The 21652-nt window shown below is 42.7% G+C and overlaps 1 protein-coding gene across 2 annotated transcripts in view; it reads right to left on the bottom strand.

Moving 5' to 3' along the window:
- Window positions 1–2316: 2316 nt before the first annotated feature.
- Window positions 2317–21652, bottom strand: part of BAK1 (BCL2 antagonist/killer 1) — a 49153-nt gene continuing 29817 nt past the window's right edge. For both annotated transcript variants that reach the window (XM_061632418.1, XM_061632416.1), the window contains 4 exons: window positions 12080–12215; window positions 11836–11979; window positions 5823–6003; window positions 2317–4289 (listed from right to left, as the gene is read on the bottom strand). In XM_061632418.1, the coding sequence (XP_061488402.1) occupies window positions 4185–4289; window positions 5823–6003; window positions 11836–11979; window positions 12080–12215 (566 nt within the window). In that variant the 3' untranslated portion in view covers window positions 2317–4184. The remainder of the gene's footprint in view (window positions 4290–5822; window positions 6004–11835; window positions 11980–12079; window positions 12216–21652) is intronic.

The following is a 21652-nucleotide window of genomic DNA, read 5'->3' as shown; positions in this document are numbered from 1 at the left end:
TCTGCAGGATCCTAGCTTATATACACCATACCTGTGTCTACTAAAATATCAGATACACATTTGAGTCACTTATACAGCAGTTGCTAGGCTGGTCACAAATGACAGAAGATAAAGAGTAAGTTAGAGGACATTTTAAAATTTGAAGTAACTTAGGATTTTGCAACCTTTTGATCTATATGGAATTCTTCATAAGGAAAAACAAATTTCTACAGCTATACAAAGCTTTATTGGAGCAATTCCAGTTTTCAGTGGGTTCTTTTTCTCCCATGATTTCATGTAGCGATTTCTGCCTAAGAAGAGCCTAGCCTATTTGTTAAAAATGCATGACTGCCACAAATCTTTGTACACTGTTGTACATAAACTTGTTCTTACTTGTCAGGTGTTGCTCTTGCTGCTAGAAATTCTACCGTCCCCATAGCTCCATGAACGCTTGGGTTAGTGACATCAGCAATGGTTGACAACCTTGGTAAAAAGTATGGGCCAACTAGTACCAGGACTGGTTTGTTCCCTGGGTTTGCAGCTTTATTCAAACTGACTTCCAAACCTGCTCTGGAGCCTTTTGCACTGTATGTACCTGTACAGCGGGGGTGGGCAACCTTTTTTCTGTCAAGGGCCATATTTCCTTGTGGTAATTGGCCAGGGGCTACATGTTGGCCATGGGCAGAGCAGAGCCAATAACGGGCGAGCCAGAAACCAAAGCGATTTACTAATTTGGAATAAAGAGCACCCTGCTTCAGTTTTCCCCATCATTACCTCCAATTTGTATTCCTAATCCTATGCAGATCTACTCAGAAGTAAGTTGCCATGAAGTTGATGGGGTTACATTCACGTGAGTATATACAGGATTTTTTTTTTTACATACCAATATAACTACTATTCTGTAAAGCAAATGAAAGAGATGCGTTTCTGACTTTAGTATTAAATACAAACATTCACAGGCAGAAACCTACAACTTTTTGGGGAAAGTTCCCTACCCCCTGCAAGCCATGCAAAGGGGAGGGGGGAAGAGTTAAAAATCAATTTTTATTCAACAGAATACTTCCCCTTCCAATTGTCCTGAAACTACACAGGGGGAGGGTGAAGAAGGCAGGAATGTTAATGGGCAGGTTCAGCAGGCATCAAGGAATGCACAAAATGGGTTCACTGCCCCCAGGTTGCTCACCCGTGCTGTACAGCTATGGGGTATCACAAAATCTTCCTATCCCAGCACAAACATTTTTATTTCCTTTAATTGCCTTTGCATGATTGCCATTAGGTCCTCTCTGGGAACAAAACCAGCCCTTAATGGGCTCAAGGCACTATAGAGGAAGTCTCTCCTACCCCTCCTTTTCCTATAGAGATTTGTCTACTCTCAGGACTATGGTAGTAGGATCCTCCAATTTGGTTGTCAATGCGTGCATAGGAAATCCTGAGATTCCTTGGAAGCTTATCAGGAGTTCATCAATAAGATCAGTAATGGGAGACAATTTTTTCTGAAAGACGATTGTTCACTACCTCTGATCTTCCCTGTAGCACCCAGCTGTGGGGGTGTGGTGTTGGAGGTGCTGTAAGGGGCACGCTCAGCAACAAAGCATTCACAGATGTCCACAGCCAGCATTAATTAATACAAGCAAAGCTAGTGGTAGCCTCTAGAAAAAGATGCAGTGCGGAAGACCTAAAGTATTTATTGCTAATGCGTAACAGCAGGTCCAGGGGTGGCCCAAGACATTTTGCTGCCTGAGGCAACTAGAGTGAATTATGCAGATTTGAATACATGAACTTATTTTGTATGATTTTTCACGTACACATGAGTGGGAGGTGCAAAGCTCTGAAGAGGCTGCTGAAAATTTACTCCCTGGCAATGACTCTCAGGTGTGCTCATGAGATTTCTTCAGACATGCTTTACGAATTAGGAACGTTATCTTCACAGCCGCCTTAAGAACTCATAACATCTACCAGCTACATCTACCAGCCGAACTGTTTGCATAGCATAACCTTTTTTAGGTTAAGAGATACGGATCAGGTATGGACTAGGTATGCCACATAGTCCACTTGAACTCTAAGAGCCCTATAAACTCATATGAAGTTTCTGCAAATGGCTTTGTTCCAAGGGTGGCTCACCCTTGTTGTTGGGCTACAACTCCCATCAGCCCCAGCCCGTATAGCCAATGATCAGAAAGATGGGAGTTGTGGCCCTCCAGATGTTAATGGACTACAGATTCCTGATCCCTGGAAACAAAATAAGACTTAATTCAAAGTAAGGTTGCACAGGACAGGAATGAAATACGGGGCATCAAGACCCATAAAAATCATTTTAAGACCATGACCAAATTCATATATTGTTAGCCAAATTAAATACTTTAAGCAAAACAAATACTGCTGGCATGCACAGACTTTTAAAATGAACACAGAAAACCAACAATTTACAAAAAAATGCATGCATTGCTTTCAAGTCTTTTTTCTTAAGAACATTTGGAGAGAGGGAGAGGGGGGGAGAGAGAGAGAGAGAGAGAGAGAGAGAGATGAAAAAGTTATGAAGTAGGTCTGACTTTTGACGTACAGCTTTGTAAAAGAAAAAAATGTAAAGGAAGAGAAAATAATTCATCTGTGTGAATGTCTGCACACATACAGCTGTGTGTTGAAAATCATGGCTTCACTGTAATCATTGTAGTTTTATCCCAGATTAAAGACTATACAAAAATATATTCCATAAGAGTTAAGGAAGCAATTTGGATAGATTTGGGTTTTTTTAAAAAAACAAGAGGGCCTTCAAAAATCAAGCTTCAGCAATGCACACTTGGCAGCCCCTGCTGCTCAAGTTACTGTGCTTGGAGCCCAGAAGAACTCCAGCCAGGCACTTCTAAATCCCATCAATTTCAGTGGAAAGAGAAGCATACGCTCAACTTTCACACCAAAATCAGTTGGTAATGCAGTCCCGATTTTCTGCATGTTTACTCAGAAACAAGTATCACAAATTTCGAGGAGACCAACTTGCTTTGTGAATATAGGACGGCAGCCTTAAAATGTGCTTAACTTGGCTGGATCATCTCTCTTAGGGCAAGACTGGAGAACCTGTGACCCTCCAGATGTGGCTGGAGTACAGTACCCACCATGTGGACTACTGCCTACATTGGCTTGGGCCGATGGGAGTTTGAGTCCAACAACATCTGGAGGGCCACATGTTCCCCATCCCTGTCTTAGGGGAAAACAGAAGTTCCAATGCATGTGTAAACTTTTTGACCATCATTTGTCTAAGAGAAATTTAACTTTTGGCTATTGATTGTCAAAAGGGTAAAGAATTATACGAGAAACAACTCTACTCCACAAACACACTACCTGTTCCTGTTCAGTGAACGCTAACACGCAGGGAACAGAGCAAGATTCTTTGCATTAATGGAAGAGAAGCAAGGCCTTATTCAAATCTTTGCTCGCCACTGACAGAGAAGAATCACTGTAGCTAAGTTAAAAACAAGTGAGGAGATGAAAGAGATCCACTAATGGGTACAGAGCTCTATGTCTGGCCTAGGAAATAATCAGGTGAATGAAAGAGAGGTCCACATCTAATGAAATATTGTAGACATGATATTCCCGCCCCCTCCTCTGGAATATGCTATGTTTAGGTGTACATCTACAGATCTTAGGAGGAGCTAATCATGACGATGATGATCCAGGAACAGATCTACATGTTCTCCAAATCAACCACATGATTATTTCAGCACTTAGAACAGCATACGGTGGAAGAATTGATCCAAGTACATATGCATGGAGCAAGCAAAGGTACCACAAGCTGCTCACTCTTCTGCTTTTCACAGGGATGAAAAAGCAAAAGGTTAGATCACCAAGGCCCTGAGAATGTTCTGGAAAAGGATTTGCCCTTCTTAGAGATTTTGGGGAGGAAACTGCATCCCTTTTTTCTCACACAACACTGTGAATGCCCCTGTCTTGATGTTTCTCACTGACCCCCATGGTCTCTTGAAGTAATAAATCCTGTCCCACATTCATTTCTACCCTTCCTTTTCAATACTATGCTGTAGATTTCCAGGTTCTGAAATCTCCATGTGGATGGTCAATAAACAGATGTCATATTGGAATACACATTGATAAGCACCATCTGGTTTCCTTTGGTTGTTTCCTGAATCCTCCTTTTCTTCAAGGAGTGAGTCAATGGCTAGGATGCAAATGGCCAGCAGCCATTTCCTTCCCTGTCACTGGCTGAAGAAACGCCGTACCACAAAGTGGCCCAACAAAATCACAGCTGCCACTGCCACCACATACTTCCAGTAAACATTGCTTAAGTCCAGCGCTGCCACCTAGAGGAGAGAAAAGTACTGTTACATATCAAATTGTTGGAGAACTCATTCCAGGTCAAGCACGGCTGTTTCTCAGAATATATATTTTCTCCGCCTCTCCAAAAGAAAGGGCACATTCCAGGAAGGCACACCAGTATCTGAAGATCAGCAAAAATGTGGTGTCATAACTACCATGAGAGAAGAATATCACCTCCATGCATTTTTCCCCTCAGAGGTAGTCATGTGTATTAAGAAATCCAAAACTCACATTTACATTAGTCTCTAGATCAGCCTTCATCAACCAGATGCCTTTCAGATGTGTCGGACTCCAGCTCCCATCATGACCATGCTTGTGATGGGAGCTAGAGTCCAAAACATCTGAGAGGTGCAGAAGGCTACTCTAGATGCAGGCATCCATTCATGCCTTTCAAACTTAATAAGGGCTTAAAGTCATGAAACCCGTAATTGTATTCTCCATCAACCACATATGGGTGTTTGCTGCTTATACACCCACTGTATGCACTCTGTGAATCCACATCCTATTGTATAAATAAATTACATACATATCTGATTGTCACATGTTTTCCTAGTTCCTAAGTAGGAAAAAAGTAAAGTGGGCTTCAAATGCCTTCAGATAGAGGGCTTGCTTCTGCTGCGGGACCCGTGAAGCAGCCAAAGACATAGGGCTGTATTCAATGAACTATTTGAGATAGCGTTAGGGGATTTCCCCTGTTTCCTCCCCCTGTGTGTGCTCCATGCCATCCCCCAACCTACTCTGGAACATTGAGGAACCCCAGAACAGACTTAGGGGCACACAGGGGGGAAGATAATTCCATCGCGCAAGGAGAAATCCTTGCGCGATGGAACTTTAACTACGTTGAATACCACCCATAATGTGCATGTGGAGAGTGGAGCCAAGAAGCTTCAAGTAAAGAGGCGGCAGTTGAGGAGAGAGGAGAGTGGGAGCAGGGTCAGGTGTCCGTCCTGCTCCCCAATGGTGACAAAGGTGGTGCAAGTGCCAACTGGACCACCAGAGAAAGAGCCATAAAAAGTAACTGGGGCAGAGAACATAGTGGCGGAGCACATGCTTTGCATGCAGAAGGTCCCAGGTTCAATCCTCAGCATCTTAAGGTGGAAGGATCAGGGAGCTATGGGAAATGCCTCCTTTTGCTTGAGACCCTGAAAAACTGCTGTTAGGCAGCTTCCTACAAGCCCAGCAGAAAGCACCAGAGCTGCTGTTGTAGCCTTTAAGTCTAGAGGCAAAGGAGAAAATGTCACGCTGGCCCCCCACCCCCACCCCAAGAAGCGGTTGGTGTGGGGGGGGGCAGTGCCCTGACACTGCCCTCCTTTTGGCAGTGTCCAGCCTCCAGCGTGCTTCTTCAGCCCCGACCTCGCCACTGCCCTGCCCCATCCTGGCAGGCAGCAGCAACACTGCTGTTGGGAGGGCAATGACACAGCACCCCCCTACCATACTGGCTGCTGCTGCCCACTCCAGATCAGAGCTAGCATACCTTCATGTTAAAAGAAATGCAGATGGCTCTCAGGTTCACTTACCCATCCTCCCTGCTGGGCAATCCACTGGGCAATGTGATTGCGAAGCACAAAGTCGGCCATGTAGCGGGCAATTCTCCTTAGGAAGCCAGGCAACCCCTGCTGGTATACATGGATTGCCATTCTGTAACCAAAGCCCAGCAGTGCGATCACACGACCCCAGTTTATGCCGCTGTCAAACAAACTGTGGAAGATACAATGTTTTAAAAAACTTTGGCCTGCCTTTTATGTCTAGCCCTTTGCTGCCCTCTACTGAAGCACTGTTTGTTCACAGTCCACTTGCAGCTTTAAAGCATCTCTCCAACACCCAGGCTTTCCATAGTATGCTAGCCTCTTTCTCTGAGCACTTAAGCTGCCACAAAGCATATTTAACAAGCTTTTATATTACCGACAGCTGGTATAGCTCAGTGGGGAGGAGAGCCTGGCTGGGAGTCCAGAGTCTGTGAGTTCAAATCCCCACTCATGTCTCCTGGGCGTCAAGGCCCAGGATCACCCCCACAGTGAGGGGCTCAGGGATTACGTGCCCTGCTACCTGTGCAGCCGTGGGCAAGCTGCATAGTCCAAAGGAGCCCAGTTGCCCCCCAGCTGGCAGTTGCGGACAAGGAAGGGGCTGGCTTGTGCAGCTGTGGCAAGCTGAGCAGGCCCTAGCCAGCTGGGGAGGAGTGGCTTCAGAGGGAGGCAATGGTAAACCCCCTCTGAATACTGCTTACCATGAAAACCCTATTCATAGGGTAGCCATAAGTCGGGATCAACTTGAAGGCAGTCCATTTCCATTTTATATTACCAAGGTAGAAAGAGGCCATGCATATGCCTTCACCATGACCACTAACAAAGTGTTTCAGCTATTCTTCCTAGGCACCAGCTATTAAAATTTAGACACTTTCTATTCCGATACTGGTCAGATACTCCTGGATGAGAGGCCATATGGGCTTCTCATGGGTTGCAACTCCTCTAGAAGTGAGACTCAGGCATTCATTCATTCATTCTATTTCTAAACCATCCTTCACCCCAAAGGGATCCCAGGTCTGTGTATAGCAAGTAATAAATACAGTAACACAGCACATATAAAAAAACAACAGACCATAAAACTGTATCTCTTATAGTTGTGACGAAGAAGAATTTTCATCTCACTTCTCCCCAAATGCCTGACGGAGCATAAACATCTTTGCTTGGCTACAAAAAGCTGGTCATGAAGAGATCAGTTGTATTTCTAAAAGAAGGAAGTTACACAACTGGGATGCCACAGCAGAGAAGGCCTTGTCCTGAGTCAACACATAATGTACTAACATCACAGGCAGGACCACAATTAGGGCCTCCTACACAGATCTTAAGGCCTGGGGCAGGAGATATTGGGAGAGGAGTTTCTTCAGGTATATAATGCAGAAAGAAGTGAAAGAGGTCTGAGACAGTAGAAAGGCCTGTATTATTTTATTTTAGACTGGAGGTGGTTGAGTTTTTAGTTTTTGATCAACTGCTCTGATCAGCGGCACTGTTACAGGTCCCACATAATATTCGTTCCTCATTTTAAAATAATGGTTCTTTTAGTGTGGCAGCACCTACACTTTGGAACTCCCTGCCTATTGACATTAGGCCTTCACAATATTCTTTTCAGCACCTGCTTAAAATATGCTTGTTTTTAACAGTTTTATTGATAGTTTTAATGTTTCTTGTAAACCGCTTAGGTTTTTCTAACAATCAAGTGATACATAAATCTGTTAAATAAATAAAATCTGCAAATTTACACATCTATTTTCATATTATTAATCTAAGAGATTTAAATATTTTTTTAGTTTTTGCTCTTTTACATTTCCATCATAGGTGGATGGAATCTCTCTCTCTCCGTCCCATAATGCCAACATCTACTCTCTCTTCTTTTTCTCATATTATGCTACTTCCAAGGTATCCAGTACCACTGAAGGGCCATCTAATATAATTTTCTTTAGAATTGGTGGCAATCGAAAAAGTGGATGCCTTAAAAAAATAAAAAATCCAAACTTCTTCAGATATATTTTGTTGTAAATCTTGATTCCATTTAAATGCATAATGAGCGTGTTCATTCCTTAACAGAGTCTGAAAGTTGGATAATGTCTATTCTGGTGAACTATTCCAGCTCTTATTTTTCATTAATAATTTTTCAAACTTTAACTCCCTAGTTATCATTTATCTTTGACTTATTTTCCCAGTCTTCCTTCTGGATTAAATTTTTCATCAACTAGGACAGGTACTATTGGAGAGATTCCTGGTGTTACATTAACATCAATCCCATGTTTTCAAACAAATATCATTTATAGAGCTGTGTTTTATGTAATACTTCTCTTGAATTATTTATATTTAATATTCAAAGTATATTTCTTAATTTATTTTTTTCTACTGATTCGTCCAGGGCTCTGAAATATTTGTTTTCATTTCTAAACCACTGAATCATCTATTGTAGATTCCTGCTTCACAACAACATCATATATTAGGAACATTTAGACTTCCTTCTTTCCAGGATTTGTGCCCTCTTCCCATTCCAAATAAACTTGTTTATTTTATTTGGCCATTCCTTTAACATGTGTTCAGAACGCTGAATTGGTAAACTCTGGAATAAAAAAAATCAGCTTAGGCTTCAATCCAATACACATCTACTCAGAAGTAATCTCCATTGCATGTGTGTGTGTTTAATGTGTTGTAAACCACTTTGATGCTTTTAACAAAATAGTGGTATACAAATATTTTTGTAAATAAATAAATAAATATAAATTGGGTTCAAGGGGACTTACGTCCAGGTTAGTGTTTATTGGATTGCAGCCTAAGGTAAACCACAAATTTTAAACATGGATTTTCCTCAGCAAGGATAGTTTTGTTTCTGTCTGCTCCCTTGCTAAATAAATAATGCTCTTGCATTTTTACAACATGCAGTTAGCTAGGATACAGCCTAATCCTCTGATGTGCTTTTTTAAAAAACAAAACAAAATACATGCTTACATTTTGTCTATGGAAGACCAAATACGGTACTCTCCACTTACACCTTCAAATGGTACAGTCATTCTATTACCAGTCTTCCCCCAAATTCTGAGGCATGCACAGACCAAGCCTTACAAAATCATGATATCTGCCTCAAAAGTCATGGCTCAAAAGCCATCCCAAAAGTCATGTTGAAATTTCATCTAAATAGAAAACAACAACAGGATATCTGTTGTACAACAAGAAGATCACATTCTATAAAAAATATAAAAAGTGATGAACTGTGGTAGTTCCTATATTCAGTTGCAATCTATGGAGCCATTTACACCAGAGGTACCCAAAATTTACAGTTACAACCCATCAAATAAACTTGACCCTGTGTTTTAGCTTAAGTGCCATCAACATGGCCACAGGAAAAACAAGAGTCCACTTTAGAAACAAATCTAAGGCATCACATGTTTGGCAACACCTGCTAGAATGTTTCCATTATTTTTAAAAATATTTATTTCTCACATTACACATAATAAAAAAAACTTATATTAATCCATGATTTTTCATCCAAAAGAAAAAGAAAGACAACCAATGAAAGATGAGAGTTTCTATCCACGCAAACACAAAACACACCTTTTCTTATGCCTTTTCTTATGCCTGCCCTGGCTCTTAAATCTTCAAGATAGCTCTGTTTTGGGTACCATGGTCTTTGGAGGGAAGGGGCAAGGCCTTCTCTGAGCTGGCCCTATCTACAGAACAATACCACATCATTCTGCTGCATGTCCAGAGGCCCATCCAGTCAATTTGGCTCTACTGGTTATCATTGCATTTTGATAATTTATTGAATTTTACTTGCATTTCAACTTGATTGTTAGGTGCTCGGAGAACCTCTCTGGCTGACTGGCAGAATAAATTTTTTACAACACCCAATTTTTAATTTGTTTTTCTTTTTTTAAATCAGAATTATAAGGGGAAATGCAAAATTCTAACTCAGTTGCATGACTGCATTAAGTAACCTCGTAGATTTGTGTGCCGTTGCAAGACTTTCAGCAGGCATAGTATGGAATGGGGAGAGTTCATATATACATCACCAGTGAAATGGATGGAAGAGAAAGCATCTTAGGTTAATTTACCTGGTTGCAGTAAACTGACCACCTCAAGGAGGTAAAGCGGTAACAATGCAGCTTGACTTCCCAAGGAGGGGAAAGCAGGAAGAAAGGACAGAAGAAACAGTTAAACAACATTCACAGGGAACAAGGAGTGGGTAAGGGTGTGCCCACATACAAGTACATATGTGCTGTGGGTTAGTCAGCAGAAAGAAAGGAATTATGATGGATTCACCTGACCCACCACTATTCACCACCATGGACAAGCTCAGGGCTCCACAAAGCCACTTGCCGCCGGACTAGCAATGGTAGTCTTCCCACTTCCCCATTATCTTTCAGAAAACATGGGAGGATGGAAGTGGTTGGCTTCTCACTTTGTAGAAGACAAGACAAAAGAGACAAAAGAGTCAGGAGGGTCCAGATCTTGGTTCGCTCCGGGCAGGGCTTTTGCAAAGTCTCCTGCCTTGCCCCCACAAGGAGTGCACATGCATACACAGAACAGAAAGGGTCTGCAGCAACCACAAGTATTGGCTGGAAAGTTGCACATTTTTACTTGATTGCTATTTATTTATAGATTAAATTTATATCCCGCCCTTCCTCCCAGAAGGAGCCCAGGGCAGCAAACACTAAAAACACACTAAAACATCTTAAAAACAAGACTTCAAAACATATTAAAACAAAACATCTTAAAAAACATTAATAATGTCCTTTTCTTAGGACAATGCATCTCTGAAGCAGCTTCCAATGGGAATCAAATATGTTTTATTATTCTCCATGACAGGCAAATAGGACCTCCCACCTTCAGCAGCAGCACACCCAGAAAGCCAGATGCTTTGTGGGCAGACAAGAGGAGAGGGCTGCTGCCTCCAGGTTTTGCTTGCAGGAGTTCACAAATTGTCTGCTAGCTCATCATCATCAGTGAGTTTTTTTATTCTGGTGAGATCTGCCTTTCTTCCCCAGAGCTGGGGGAAAAACAAGGAATCTTGCTGACCTTCCATTGAGCCATGGAGAGTCTTTGAAATGAGGCTTGGTGCAAGGGCCATCCACCTTTCCCACCCTTGGGAGAGAGCAGAAGGGTGGGGAACATACTTTATACCAAGCCTTTAAAAGGCGCAGTGCACACAACAACCCCAGCCAACCTAACCACCACGGCAGAGCACCTCCAAACACTCAGCACCTCCAGCACACACGTCACAGGCAAGACCACATCTTTCTGCCTCTGGGAGAGGGACATGGTCAGTGGTAAGCACAAATCTTGGTTGGCTACCACCGCCACTCAAACTTTGTGGGTCCCTGCTTGTGAGTGTCCCAGAGGCATATTTCTGGCTACTGTAGAAAGCACAATGAAGGAGCGAATGGCCCGTCCCTAGTCTAGGGAAATGAATTGTGGCTGCCTAGTTAATGCTGTAATTATAATCTTGTCTGCTCTTGTATGATTGATAGGAACTGAATATATGACTGTTGGTTTGATGATTTATTTATTTTTGTAATGCACTTAATTATGTTGTTGCTTTTATATCTGCAGTGTGCCCACTCTGAGACCAGCAGTGGTACAAAACAGGTATACAAATAACGGGTTTATAAATATATCAAAACATATGTAATGCAAACAGGAACAGCATTAAAACAGGAAATGGATTCTGGAACCAAGACAGTGGCCAACACCCTGCAAATTGCAGATATCTGGCAAAAAGCACAGCAGCTATCCGTTGGCTGAAGACTCAGAGGAAAACAAGAGATGAAAGGGTGGGGTGCAAATTAACAGCTTTGCACAACAACTTTGCAGCGATGGGTGATCTGCTAAACGCTTGGGGAAATGGGTCCCCATTTTTAAAATTTTATTTTATTCATTTCTATGCCCCAAGCCCATAAAACGTATCTATGCGGTGTTCAAAATCTCAGTTAAATCCAGCCTCTCACTTAGAGTTTTGGGAGGGGAAAGCAGAGGCCGGGGAGCTCTCTGCCTGTCCTACCTGGAGGCTATTTTGACAAAGTACTCATAGGCGTTGTCCCTCGATGGCTTCAGCGACTTCAGCATCTCAGAGAACTCGCTGTCATACCGTGCATTGATGTCGTCACCAATGAAGGCCAGGCGCCTGCCCACCTGGCTGTTGGTGCTGTCCGAGAGATGAATGACAGTGTTAGATATGAGTGTGGAGGCAGACTGGCATGGGACGTGCCTGCTGGGTACAGGTTTCAAATCAGTGGCACTCCTACCTGTTTGGCTCCTGCTGGATTGCAGCTATTTCTGGGTCTATTGGCACATCCCTCCCAGTCTGCTCTTGCTCCTGCTGATATCGATAGTAAGCATAGCTGTGGAAGACCTCCTCTGTCTCCCGGGCCACCTGGTCTTCTGCAGAAGAGACAATAGACAGCATAAGAAAATAGGCAGCTCCATCTACAGCAGGGATGAGGAACCCTCCAGATGTTCCTCCAATGCCCATACGGAACTATCGACCATGCTGGGTGGGGTTTAAGTTAGATGCTACTCAGTGGAGACACCTTGGATAGCTCCTTGAAAGTTCAGACTAAAACTCAGAGCAGATTCAGTGCCCCACTGACATCAGAGCCACCAGCTTCCACTGCCTCTACTGTGGTGCTCATCTTTTAGTGGGCTGGGGTTAGACATGCCCTTCTTACTGTATTGCTGGATGAGCGGTTTGAGGAATTTTGTGCTCTGTGCCATTTTAAATTTGCTTTTTACTGTACCTCAAAATTGCACCTATTTGCATTTTATTCTCTCATCAAGTCACTTTGAGACATGTCTTTTTTGTATAAAGTGTGGTGTAGTGGTTAAGGTGCTGGACTACGACCTTGGGAGACCAGGCTTCGATTCCCCACACAGCCATGAAGCTCACTGGGTGACCTTGGGCCACTCACTGCCTCTCAGCCTCAGAGGAAGGCAATGGTAAACCCCTTTCTGAATACCACTTACCATGAAAACCCTATTCGTAGGGTCACCATAAGTCGGAATTGACTTGGAAGGCAGTACATTTACGTTTGCTACTCAATATAGTGGACACAAGAGGGCAGCACAAGACATCAGAAAAGGTGAGAACACAGAAGATTCAAAGATATAGTAAACATGCCTTTTAATTGCACCAATGGAAATGTCCCTTGAAAGGCAAATTGCAGCTTCCAAGAGGTGTTTTTTGTAGGGTCCAAGGCAGGAAGAGAAAGAGTTTTTTTTTAAACCACCCCTCTTCCCCCCTCCCCCCAAGCTGCTCAGGCTTCCCCGCAGTTCCTATTTATGTAACAGAAAACCTGCAGCCTAGGTTGCATCTAGTTTGGCCCCAAGATTAACTACTCTGAGGCACCAGAATCCTGATTAGCATGACAAGTTACATCTGCTGAATTTTCCTCTTCTACGCAACTATTTATAGGTGCAGGAGCCCTGTCCCTTTTTGCATCTGGGTGCTTTCAACTGCCACACATTCACTGTTCCAGCAAAAATTCCACCCAAAAATAATGACAGATTTTGGCTCACGTTTGGGTTTTGAGAAATCCCGAATTACAGGCCGGAATCAGCCTAGCAAATCTGCCAATGGATTTAGCTGCTCTCGTCTCTTTCAGTTCGATGAAATTGGGTTGTACTGCTGCTAAGCACTGCCTGTCTCAACTAAGTAGAGCTTTTTCTATTGCTTGTCCAGCCTGATTCACCTCTGGCAGAGATTCAGTTCCGTTTTTGTTAAAGGTAGCAAGGAAAGATGGGCAGCAGACAAGGTGCGGCATTCTGGACTCCTGTCCCTAGGAGCAAGGGGAAAGGAAAGATACTGTAAGGTTTGTTTGTTTTTAAAAGAGAAGACTGACTGTGCTCTAACAAGCCATTACAGAGTGCAAAGAGACATCTCAAAACTAGGTGTGGCCATAAGGACGTAGAAAAATGCAAGCTTTCTGAGGCCTTGTGCCTGAATAATCAGCCATGAAGAAGGGTATATGTCGGGTATGCTTTCATTTGGATTCCTACATTCAGCACGGGGTTGAACTCGATGGCCTTATAGGCCCCTGCCAACTCTACTATCCTATGATTCTAGGAGCAAAGGGTTGAAGTGGAAAATGGAGTTGCTGCGGACTGAAGAAACTCGGAGAAAGACAAGAAATTGACTGAAGGCACATCTATGAAGCTCTGTAATGGGGATATCTGTGGCTCTCTAGATGATGCTGGACTACAACTCCCATCATCCCTGCCCACTGGCCATGCTGGCTGGGGCTGATGGGAATTGGAGTCCATCAACATCTGGAGAGCCACACGTTCCTCATCCCTGATTTATAGGATTATTCCTGCAACTATTCCTCCTCTCTGCATTACAGCTCAAACGTAGACATTTGGTGGAGAGCTGGGTCTGGAAACTACTCTGTCTTAAATGCTCGTTTCAGTGTTGAAAGCAGCAAAGATCCAGTGTGAGGCCTGAGAGACAGGTCATCCAAGAAGGGAGAGTTAACCACAGGCTTCTAATCAGGAATCTGATGCCTCCAAGTAGCAGGGATGGGGAGAGTGCAATTTGACAGAGAGAAGCTGATGCTGGGAGGAGGGAATTGATTCTTTCCTCACCTGTTGCCTTTGCCCTGCACTCCCCTCCCCTCCCACTGCTTTTCTCCTAACAGCAGGCAACAATAGCTAGGAACTCCAGCTGGGGGGAAACAGCTGGGGGAGGGGAGTGCAGAAAAGAAATGAGAAGGCAGGGAAAGAGGTGCTTAACCCTTCCCCATCTATTGCTTCTCTCCTTCTGCCAGCTGGGTTGTTTTTTGTTTTTGTTTGCTTTTCAATAGATATCTGGGCTCCCAGATCTGGATCTACTCTACTGCCAAATGATTAGTTTGGTTTATGTGCTAGCTAGGTTAGACAAGGCTATATGTGCCAAGAATGTTGGTTGGACAAGTACAGTCAAGCGCAGAGACTGTAAGGCAAGGATGTTTGTCCTCTCCACTCAGTTTGACTTTCCATCTCAAAAAACACATGCATGCACACCTCTATTCATTTAGATTAATGAACATTTTAGACTAGTCACATTAACTTTCAGTTTGGCTAGGACATGAAGCAAGGAAACAGGTTTTATCCATCCTACCCTGCCTCACAACAACAGAGAGAGAGCTTTTCCTTTTGGATGGGACAAGGGTGAGGGGCTACCATCTTTGTACCTTAAATGCTCATGGTAGGTGCCTCTGCATTTCATAAGTCAGCCCCCATTTATGAAAGAAATATAAAAGGGGAAGTGGCATTATAGTACCCTTCCTAAACAACTGACTTATGAAACTCAGAGGCACCAGCCATGTGTATTTAATGTCTGAATGTTTGTGTTTTTGCCCTGTCTAGTGTATTCTTATCATTTACAAGGCCACTGAGGAACACATCTGTCAAAATGCGTTTGGCCATACTTTGTATATTATTATGTGGATATTGTTATTATATTTCTATATTATTATTAAATATGTACGTTAACTTTTTTCAAGCATTCTATTTTTGTTAAGGTTGATTTAAATTTTACAGGATATGGGGAATTCCATTTGAATTCATCAGAGGAAGGGTAGCACACAAATATAATGCAATAATGCAAGTTACTGAAGGGTATGAAGCCTACAAGTCATCTTTAGACCATGCATGTCAAAGGCAGGCAGGCTTTGTTGGGAATAAGCTTCAGTAAATATGGGGGAATTCCTTCCAAGTAAGCATGTATCAGATCTTGCTAAAAGACTTCTTACAACAGAGGAGCAGTGTCTTCATCTGACTTTTTCTTGTGATCCTCTGATGAAGCAAGAGCCATTGGGGCACAAGTTTCCTGCACAGATTGCCAATCTGAATCCACTATCTATTAAAGGGTGCTGCAGAGAGGTAAAACTGCACAGCGCTCCTGAAATCTTGCAAACATTATGGACCACACTGGCACTGTCGGCTTCAACATTGCCCAGTGGGAGTTTATATTAGTCTGCAAGTCAGGTGAAAGGTTAACTCCTGACTAAATGCAGTCTCTCATCAAATCTCCCCCATGCACATTTACTCTGAACAACTTAAAACATGACCACAACAAGCTCTTTAGGTGGATGCAATTAATTGTATTTACCACTTGGCAATTTAACTGTGGTGCACATGCAATTTAACTGTGGTGCATATGCAACCACAAAGGAAGCCTGGCCGTTTGTAACATTCAGCCAAGTTGCGAGAAGTCTCTTTTTAGCCACCAAATCTGCGAGCATCAGATTTCCAGTGAACCAGCAATGTGGTTAAAACTGTAACACCATGTGGCTGGTTGTTACATTGTTTCCCAAACTGTTATCTGTAAGCCATGTTTACATTTTGAAGAAGGTAAGCAGTCCTTTGCAGCTGTCTTTCAAGGTTATCAATAACTGCATCACAGTATGAAAACAGGAAGTGTCATGGAAATGTTTATTATTATTGTTGTCATTTATAGACCACTCACCATGAAATAGATCTTGGAAGTGGTATACATCAGAAAATCCAGGTTTGTAAGTGTACAATTTCAACAATTTCAGAAAAAATAAATGCCAAGTACATGGATATCCATATATGTAACAATATCAATATAAAATTCTACAAATAGGCATGTAAATCACTTATTAAACATAAATCAAGCTCTCAAAAACCTTCTACCCACATAACCACCATCACAATCTCTCATTTTCATCAACCACTCACACCCATAAATGTCCAGGTTTTGCTTTTTCTTTCTTTCTTTTTAATTACACATCCTTTCATCAGACTTTACACATAACAGCCAATAATAATCAAACATACGAATCAAAGCAACAATAACAGAAGCCAACAAACATATTGACATCTGCTTTGAGGGCAATAATTCTTGAATGATAAGTTTAAATCATGACACATAAAAAGTAAAGTCTGGGTTCTTCATTAATATGTGTAAATATATTTTATGCTGTTCATTACAGATTCCTCGGTTACTGATTTCTGGGTTTTGTGATGATCAAATGAACTGTGAAGTTTTAGTAGGCTGTAAAGCAGTGTATCAGGTGTGGTCATGTTCTTCTCCTGTTCTCCTTACTGATGATCAAAACAAAGAGCAGTATATATAGTGCCTTGCAAAAGTAATCAGACCCCTGACCAATGCTCTCATATTACTGAATTACAAATGGTACATTGTAATTTCATTCAGTATGATATTTTATTTGGAAACACTGGAACTCAAAATCAATTATTGTAAGGTTACATTTATGTTAGGAAATGTTTGTAAGAAACCTAAAAAACTGAAACATGTTGCTTGCATAAGTATCCAACCTGTATGCTGTGGAAGCTCCCACAGATGAAAGAAATTGTCCTATTGAGGACACAGTTACCTTACTATTGGCCTCCACCTGTGAACCATTAAAGTTGCTGTCACATTGTCAGGACAGAAACCCCACTGTTGAAGGATCATTGGTAAGGCTGTGGATCTGGAGGAAAATTAAGACCAAAGAGCATTCTATAGAAGTGAGAGATAATGTAATACAAATGCATAGATTAGAAAAAGGGTACAAAATAATATAACTGTTTGGATTTCCCAGGGAGCACAGTTGGATCAATATCAGGAAGTGGAAGCTGCATCACACCACCCAGGCACTGCCAAGAAAAGGCCATCCCTCAAAACTCAGCGCTTGAACAAGAAGGAGACTTGTGACAGAAGCCACAGAGAGGCCAACAATCACTTTGAAGGAGCTACAGAGTTCAGTGGCTGGGAGTGGAGTAATGGTGCACCAGTCAACCATATCAAGAGCTCTGCATAACACTGGCCTGTACAGGAGGGTGGCAAGAATGAAGCCAATACTCAAAAAGTACCAACTGAAAGCACATCTGGAGTTTGCCAGAAAGCATGAGAGTGCCCCAGCTGCAATGTGGGAAAAGGTTTTGTGGTCAGATGAGACCAAGATAGCTTTTGGGCCAAAACTCAAAGAACTCATGTCCATGCCTCAAGACATACCATCCCTATAGTGAAGTATGGTGGTGGCAGCATCATGCTGTGGAGATGCTTCCCATCAGGAGGGACTGGGCATATTGTTAAAATCGAAGGAAGAATGGATGGAGCAAAATACAGGGAAATACTACAAGAGAACTTCCTTCAGTCCACTAAAAAACTGAAGCTTAGGAGGAAATTCACTTTTCAGCAGGACAATGATCCCAAGCATAAGGCCAAAGCAACACTGGAGTGGCTCAAGAACAAAAAGGTGAATGTCCTATGGTGGCCCAGTCAAAGTCCTGATCTCAATCCCACTGAGAATCTGTGGCGCTCTTTGAAAATTGCAGTCCACAAGTGAAGTCCAACCACCTTGAATGACCTGGAGTGAATTTGCCAAGAATGGGCCAAAATCCCTCCAACGCTTTGTGCAAAGGTGGTACACACCTACCCCAAAAGACTTAAAGCTGTTATTGCAGCGAAAGGTGGCTCTGCCAAATATTAATGTGTGGGGGTTGAATACTTATGCAAACAACATGTTTCAGTTTTTTATGTTTCTTACAAACATTTCCCAACATAAAACCTATGTCAGCTTACAATAATTGATTTTGAGTTTCAGTGTTTCAAAATAAAATATCATACAGAATGAAATTATAAAGTATCATTTGCAATTCAGTAATATGAACGCATTGGTCAGGAGTCCGATTACTTTGCAGGGCACTGTATGTTAAGCAAATATTTCATTGAAGGAACCCATTCATTCCCTTTTCCCCTCCCTTTAGCATTTTTGGGTCTAACTCTCTCATGAGGAGAGTTCACTCTTCCCATCAGGAGGTGAGGTGGAAGGTACATTACAGGGTACATTCAGTAGTGACGGTAGTTCAAAGGGAACACTATACAACTGTCCGTTCAGTAAGGTAACGGCCATGTTCACACATCATGGTAAGCCATGAACCATGGCTTACGGCACACGAAAATATCCACTATACTCCTCCCTGCTAGGATTGGAAGGAAACAGGACTGGAACCAGGAATCGTGGTTTGTTTCATTCACAACAAACAACTGTCTGTAGCCCAGGTTCTTGGCTTACCAATCACGGTTTGTTAAGAGTGAAACATATCAATATCTCTGGTTCAGACTTAATGATAAGCCAGGGATCATGCCTTGTTTCCTCCCAAAGTTACTGGGGAGGAGGGGAGTGAGTGCAATTCACTTGTGTACAGTACATTGTGGCTTATGGTTCATCATGACATGAGAACACAGCCATGGGGTATTCTGTTCTATGGCAGATTTCACCAGGATATCCATGTGAATAAAACAAAATTATCAATAGGTGGCAAACCATGATGGTGTCGCCTTGCTCCCATCAGGATAATCGATTGCAAGACAGGCTAGACACTTGTTAAGGACAGGATCTCTTTCAAGAACCACTGATATCTTGATGTCCTAAGAGATGCATCTGTTTATACAAACGTTAACACTGCATTGAATCTAAAAACACAGTCCTCAGGCATTGTTGAGAAATCAAACAAATGCCTTGCACCAAACCAATCCTTTTTTTTGGGGGGGGGGAAGCAGCAGAGAATGAAACTAAATACATGACTCATATCACTATAGAACTCTGTTGCAAACATTCTAACCACCCCACAAGTTGCAAACAACAAAAAAACAACAACTGGCGCCATTAAATTTTTGTTAAAGCTTCCTGTGTCCTCATCCTGTTCTGAAACAAGAAGCACCCAGTATACCTTAGAAATAAGCATTTGAGAATCTCTAGCCTCAACAGGTCAAAACCCAGCCAGCTCTTGTGCTGCCGTTCTGCTGAGCCTGCACAAGACCAAGGGCCAAACTGCACATGAATGCACACTTTTCAAAAGGTATGACGCAGATGTGTCCATGATGTATTTGCGGGAGTACATAGCATCAGGACCCAGGGAAATGAGTTTAACCCTTTCACCCCCTGCCAGAGTCCCAAGAAAAATCCTCCCAAGCTATTATTCTATCTCCTGAAGTTCGCAGCTATTCAGAGACTCCAGCCACTAAAGATTTGCTGTAGAAAAGGGAGATTCTAACAGCACTTTGCATCTGCTGCTCAAAGCACAATCCAGAGAAAGAACTTCTTTGCAAAGTGATCTTGCCAGAGAGGTGTTCCTGATATGCCCCCTTTCAGACCAGGTTTTCTAGGCATATTAAACCTTGTCAATATCAGAGTCACTTTGAAAAAGCAAAGCACTGATTATACAACCATGAGAGTGGCTGTATACTATAGCCAGTGTGGATTCTTCACATTCTTCAATATTAAATTGAAAATAACCCGCATGCCATTCTGATGCTTCCCATAAGCTCATTTCAAAACAAAACCTTACAAAACTTAATAGTCCTGAACTCAGAAATGCTTGCTTAACAACCCTCTCAATTTTCATGGTGATACACAAAACAGTCAGAGAGAATAGAGAGTTCAAAGTATAAAAAGAAATTTAAAAACCCCAGAGCCCTTTTGGACTTTTTTCTGTCAGAGTTCTCATAATTTGTTGAAATTCATTAAAATTCAGCCATGTTCACAGAGTACCTGTAATCCCATTACAGACCTTGCCCCAAACTCTGACCTTCATCTTCTGCAGTTTAAAAGTTTAAAAAATGCCTGGCTGATTTTTAATTAATTTAAGAAATTTTGCATTCAACTGAATGATAATGTCGGGCATGCTCAGTAAGAAACACCTGTCAGAGTTCTAAAAGTCAGACTCACAGCTGCTTGCCTTGCCTAATCAGGGGGTCACACCCACACAAGACTTTGATTTCACTTGAGACAGTCATGGCTTCCCTCAGAGAATCCTGGGAAGCGTAGTTTGTGAAGGGTGCTGAGAGGAGACTCCTATTCCCCTGAGAGAGCTCCAGTGGCCAGAGTGGTTTAACAGTCAGCCACTCTGATTTAAGCTCTGTGAAGGGAACAGGGCATCTCCTAGCAACTCTCAGCACCCTTCACTAGCTACACTTCCCAGGATTCTTTGAGAGAAGTCATGACTGTCCAAAGTGAAATAAAGATCTGGTGTGGATGTGGCCAGGGACAGCTTTGGTTTAGAGTGCGAGGCTACATGTGCCTACTATAGAATAAAAAGGTAGGGAAAACGCTGAAAAGCAATGATACTGTTCACAATGTTTTCCTTTTGGAAAGGAAAGGGGCTTCCCCTCTGCCCAGTGCCCACCCACCCAATCTCCTTCCCTCTCCCAGGTCAGTGTTGGACTATGACCTGGTAGACCAGGGTTCAAATCCCCACACAGCCTTGAAGCTCACTGGGTGACCTTGGGCCAATCACTGCCTCTCAGCCTTAGAGGAAGGCAATGGTAAAACCACCTCTGAATACCGTTTACCATGAAAACCCTATTTGTAGGGTTGCCATAAGTCGGGATCGACTTGAAGGCAGTCCCTTTCCATTTTCAAACATGATTGCACAGAAATAAATCCCATTGAACTCAATAAGTATGCAACTGATCAAACCCACCCTCCCTTCTCCTCCCTCATATCCCCTCCCTCTTGCCCTTTTCCTCCCCCTCCAATCCCCTTCTTCCCCCTCCCCTCAGTTAGTTTTACCTATCTTAAGCATGATTGCACGGGAGTAAATACCACTGAACTCAATAAGCATGCAAATGATCAAACCTGCCCTCCCCTGCCCCTTCCTTTGCCCCTCCCCTCCAATCCCCACCTTCCCCTCCCCCTCCTTCTGCTCCCCTCCCTTTCTTTCTCCCTCCCTCTTCCCCATGGTCAGGTTTACCTATCCTAACCATGATTACATAGGAGTAAATCCCACTGAACTCAATAAGCATGCAAATGATCAGACCTGGCTTTCCCCTCCTTCCCCTCTCCTCTCCCTTCCTCCTCCCCTCCCCT

Source organism: Rhineura floridana, chromosome 6, assembly GCF_030035675.1.
Source record: "Rhineura floridana isolate rRhiFlo1 chromosome 6, rRhiFlo1.hap2, whole genome shotgun sequence".
In the NCBI taxonomy this organism is placed as follows: Eukaryota; Metazoa; Chordata; class Lepidosauria; order Squamata; family Rhineuridae; genus Rhineura; species Rhineura floridana.
This window is presented reverse-complemented; position numbering and strand designations above follow the sequence as displayed.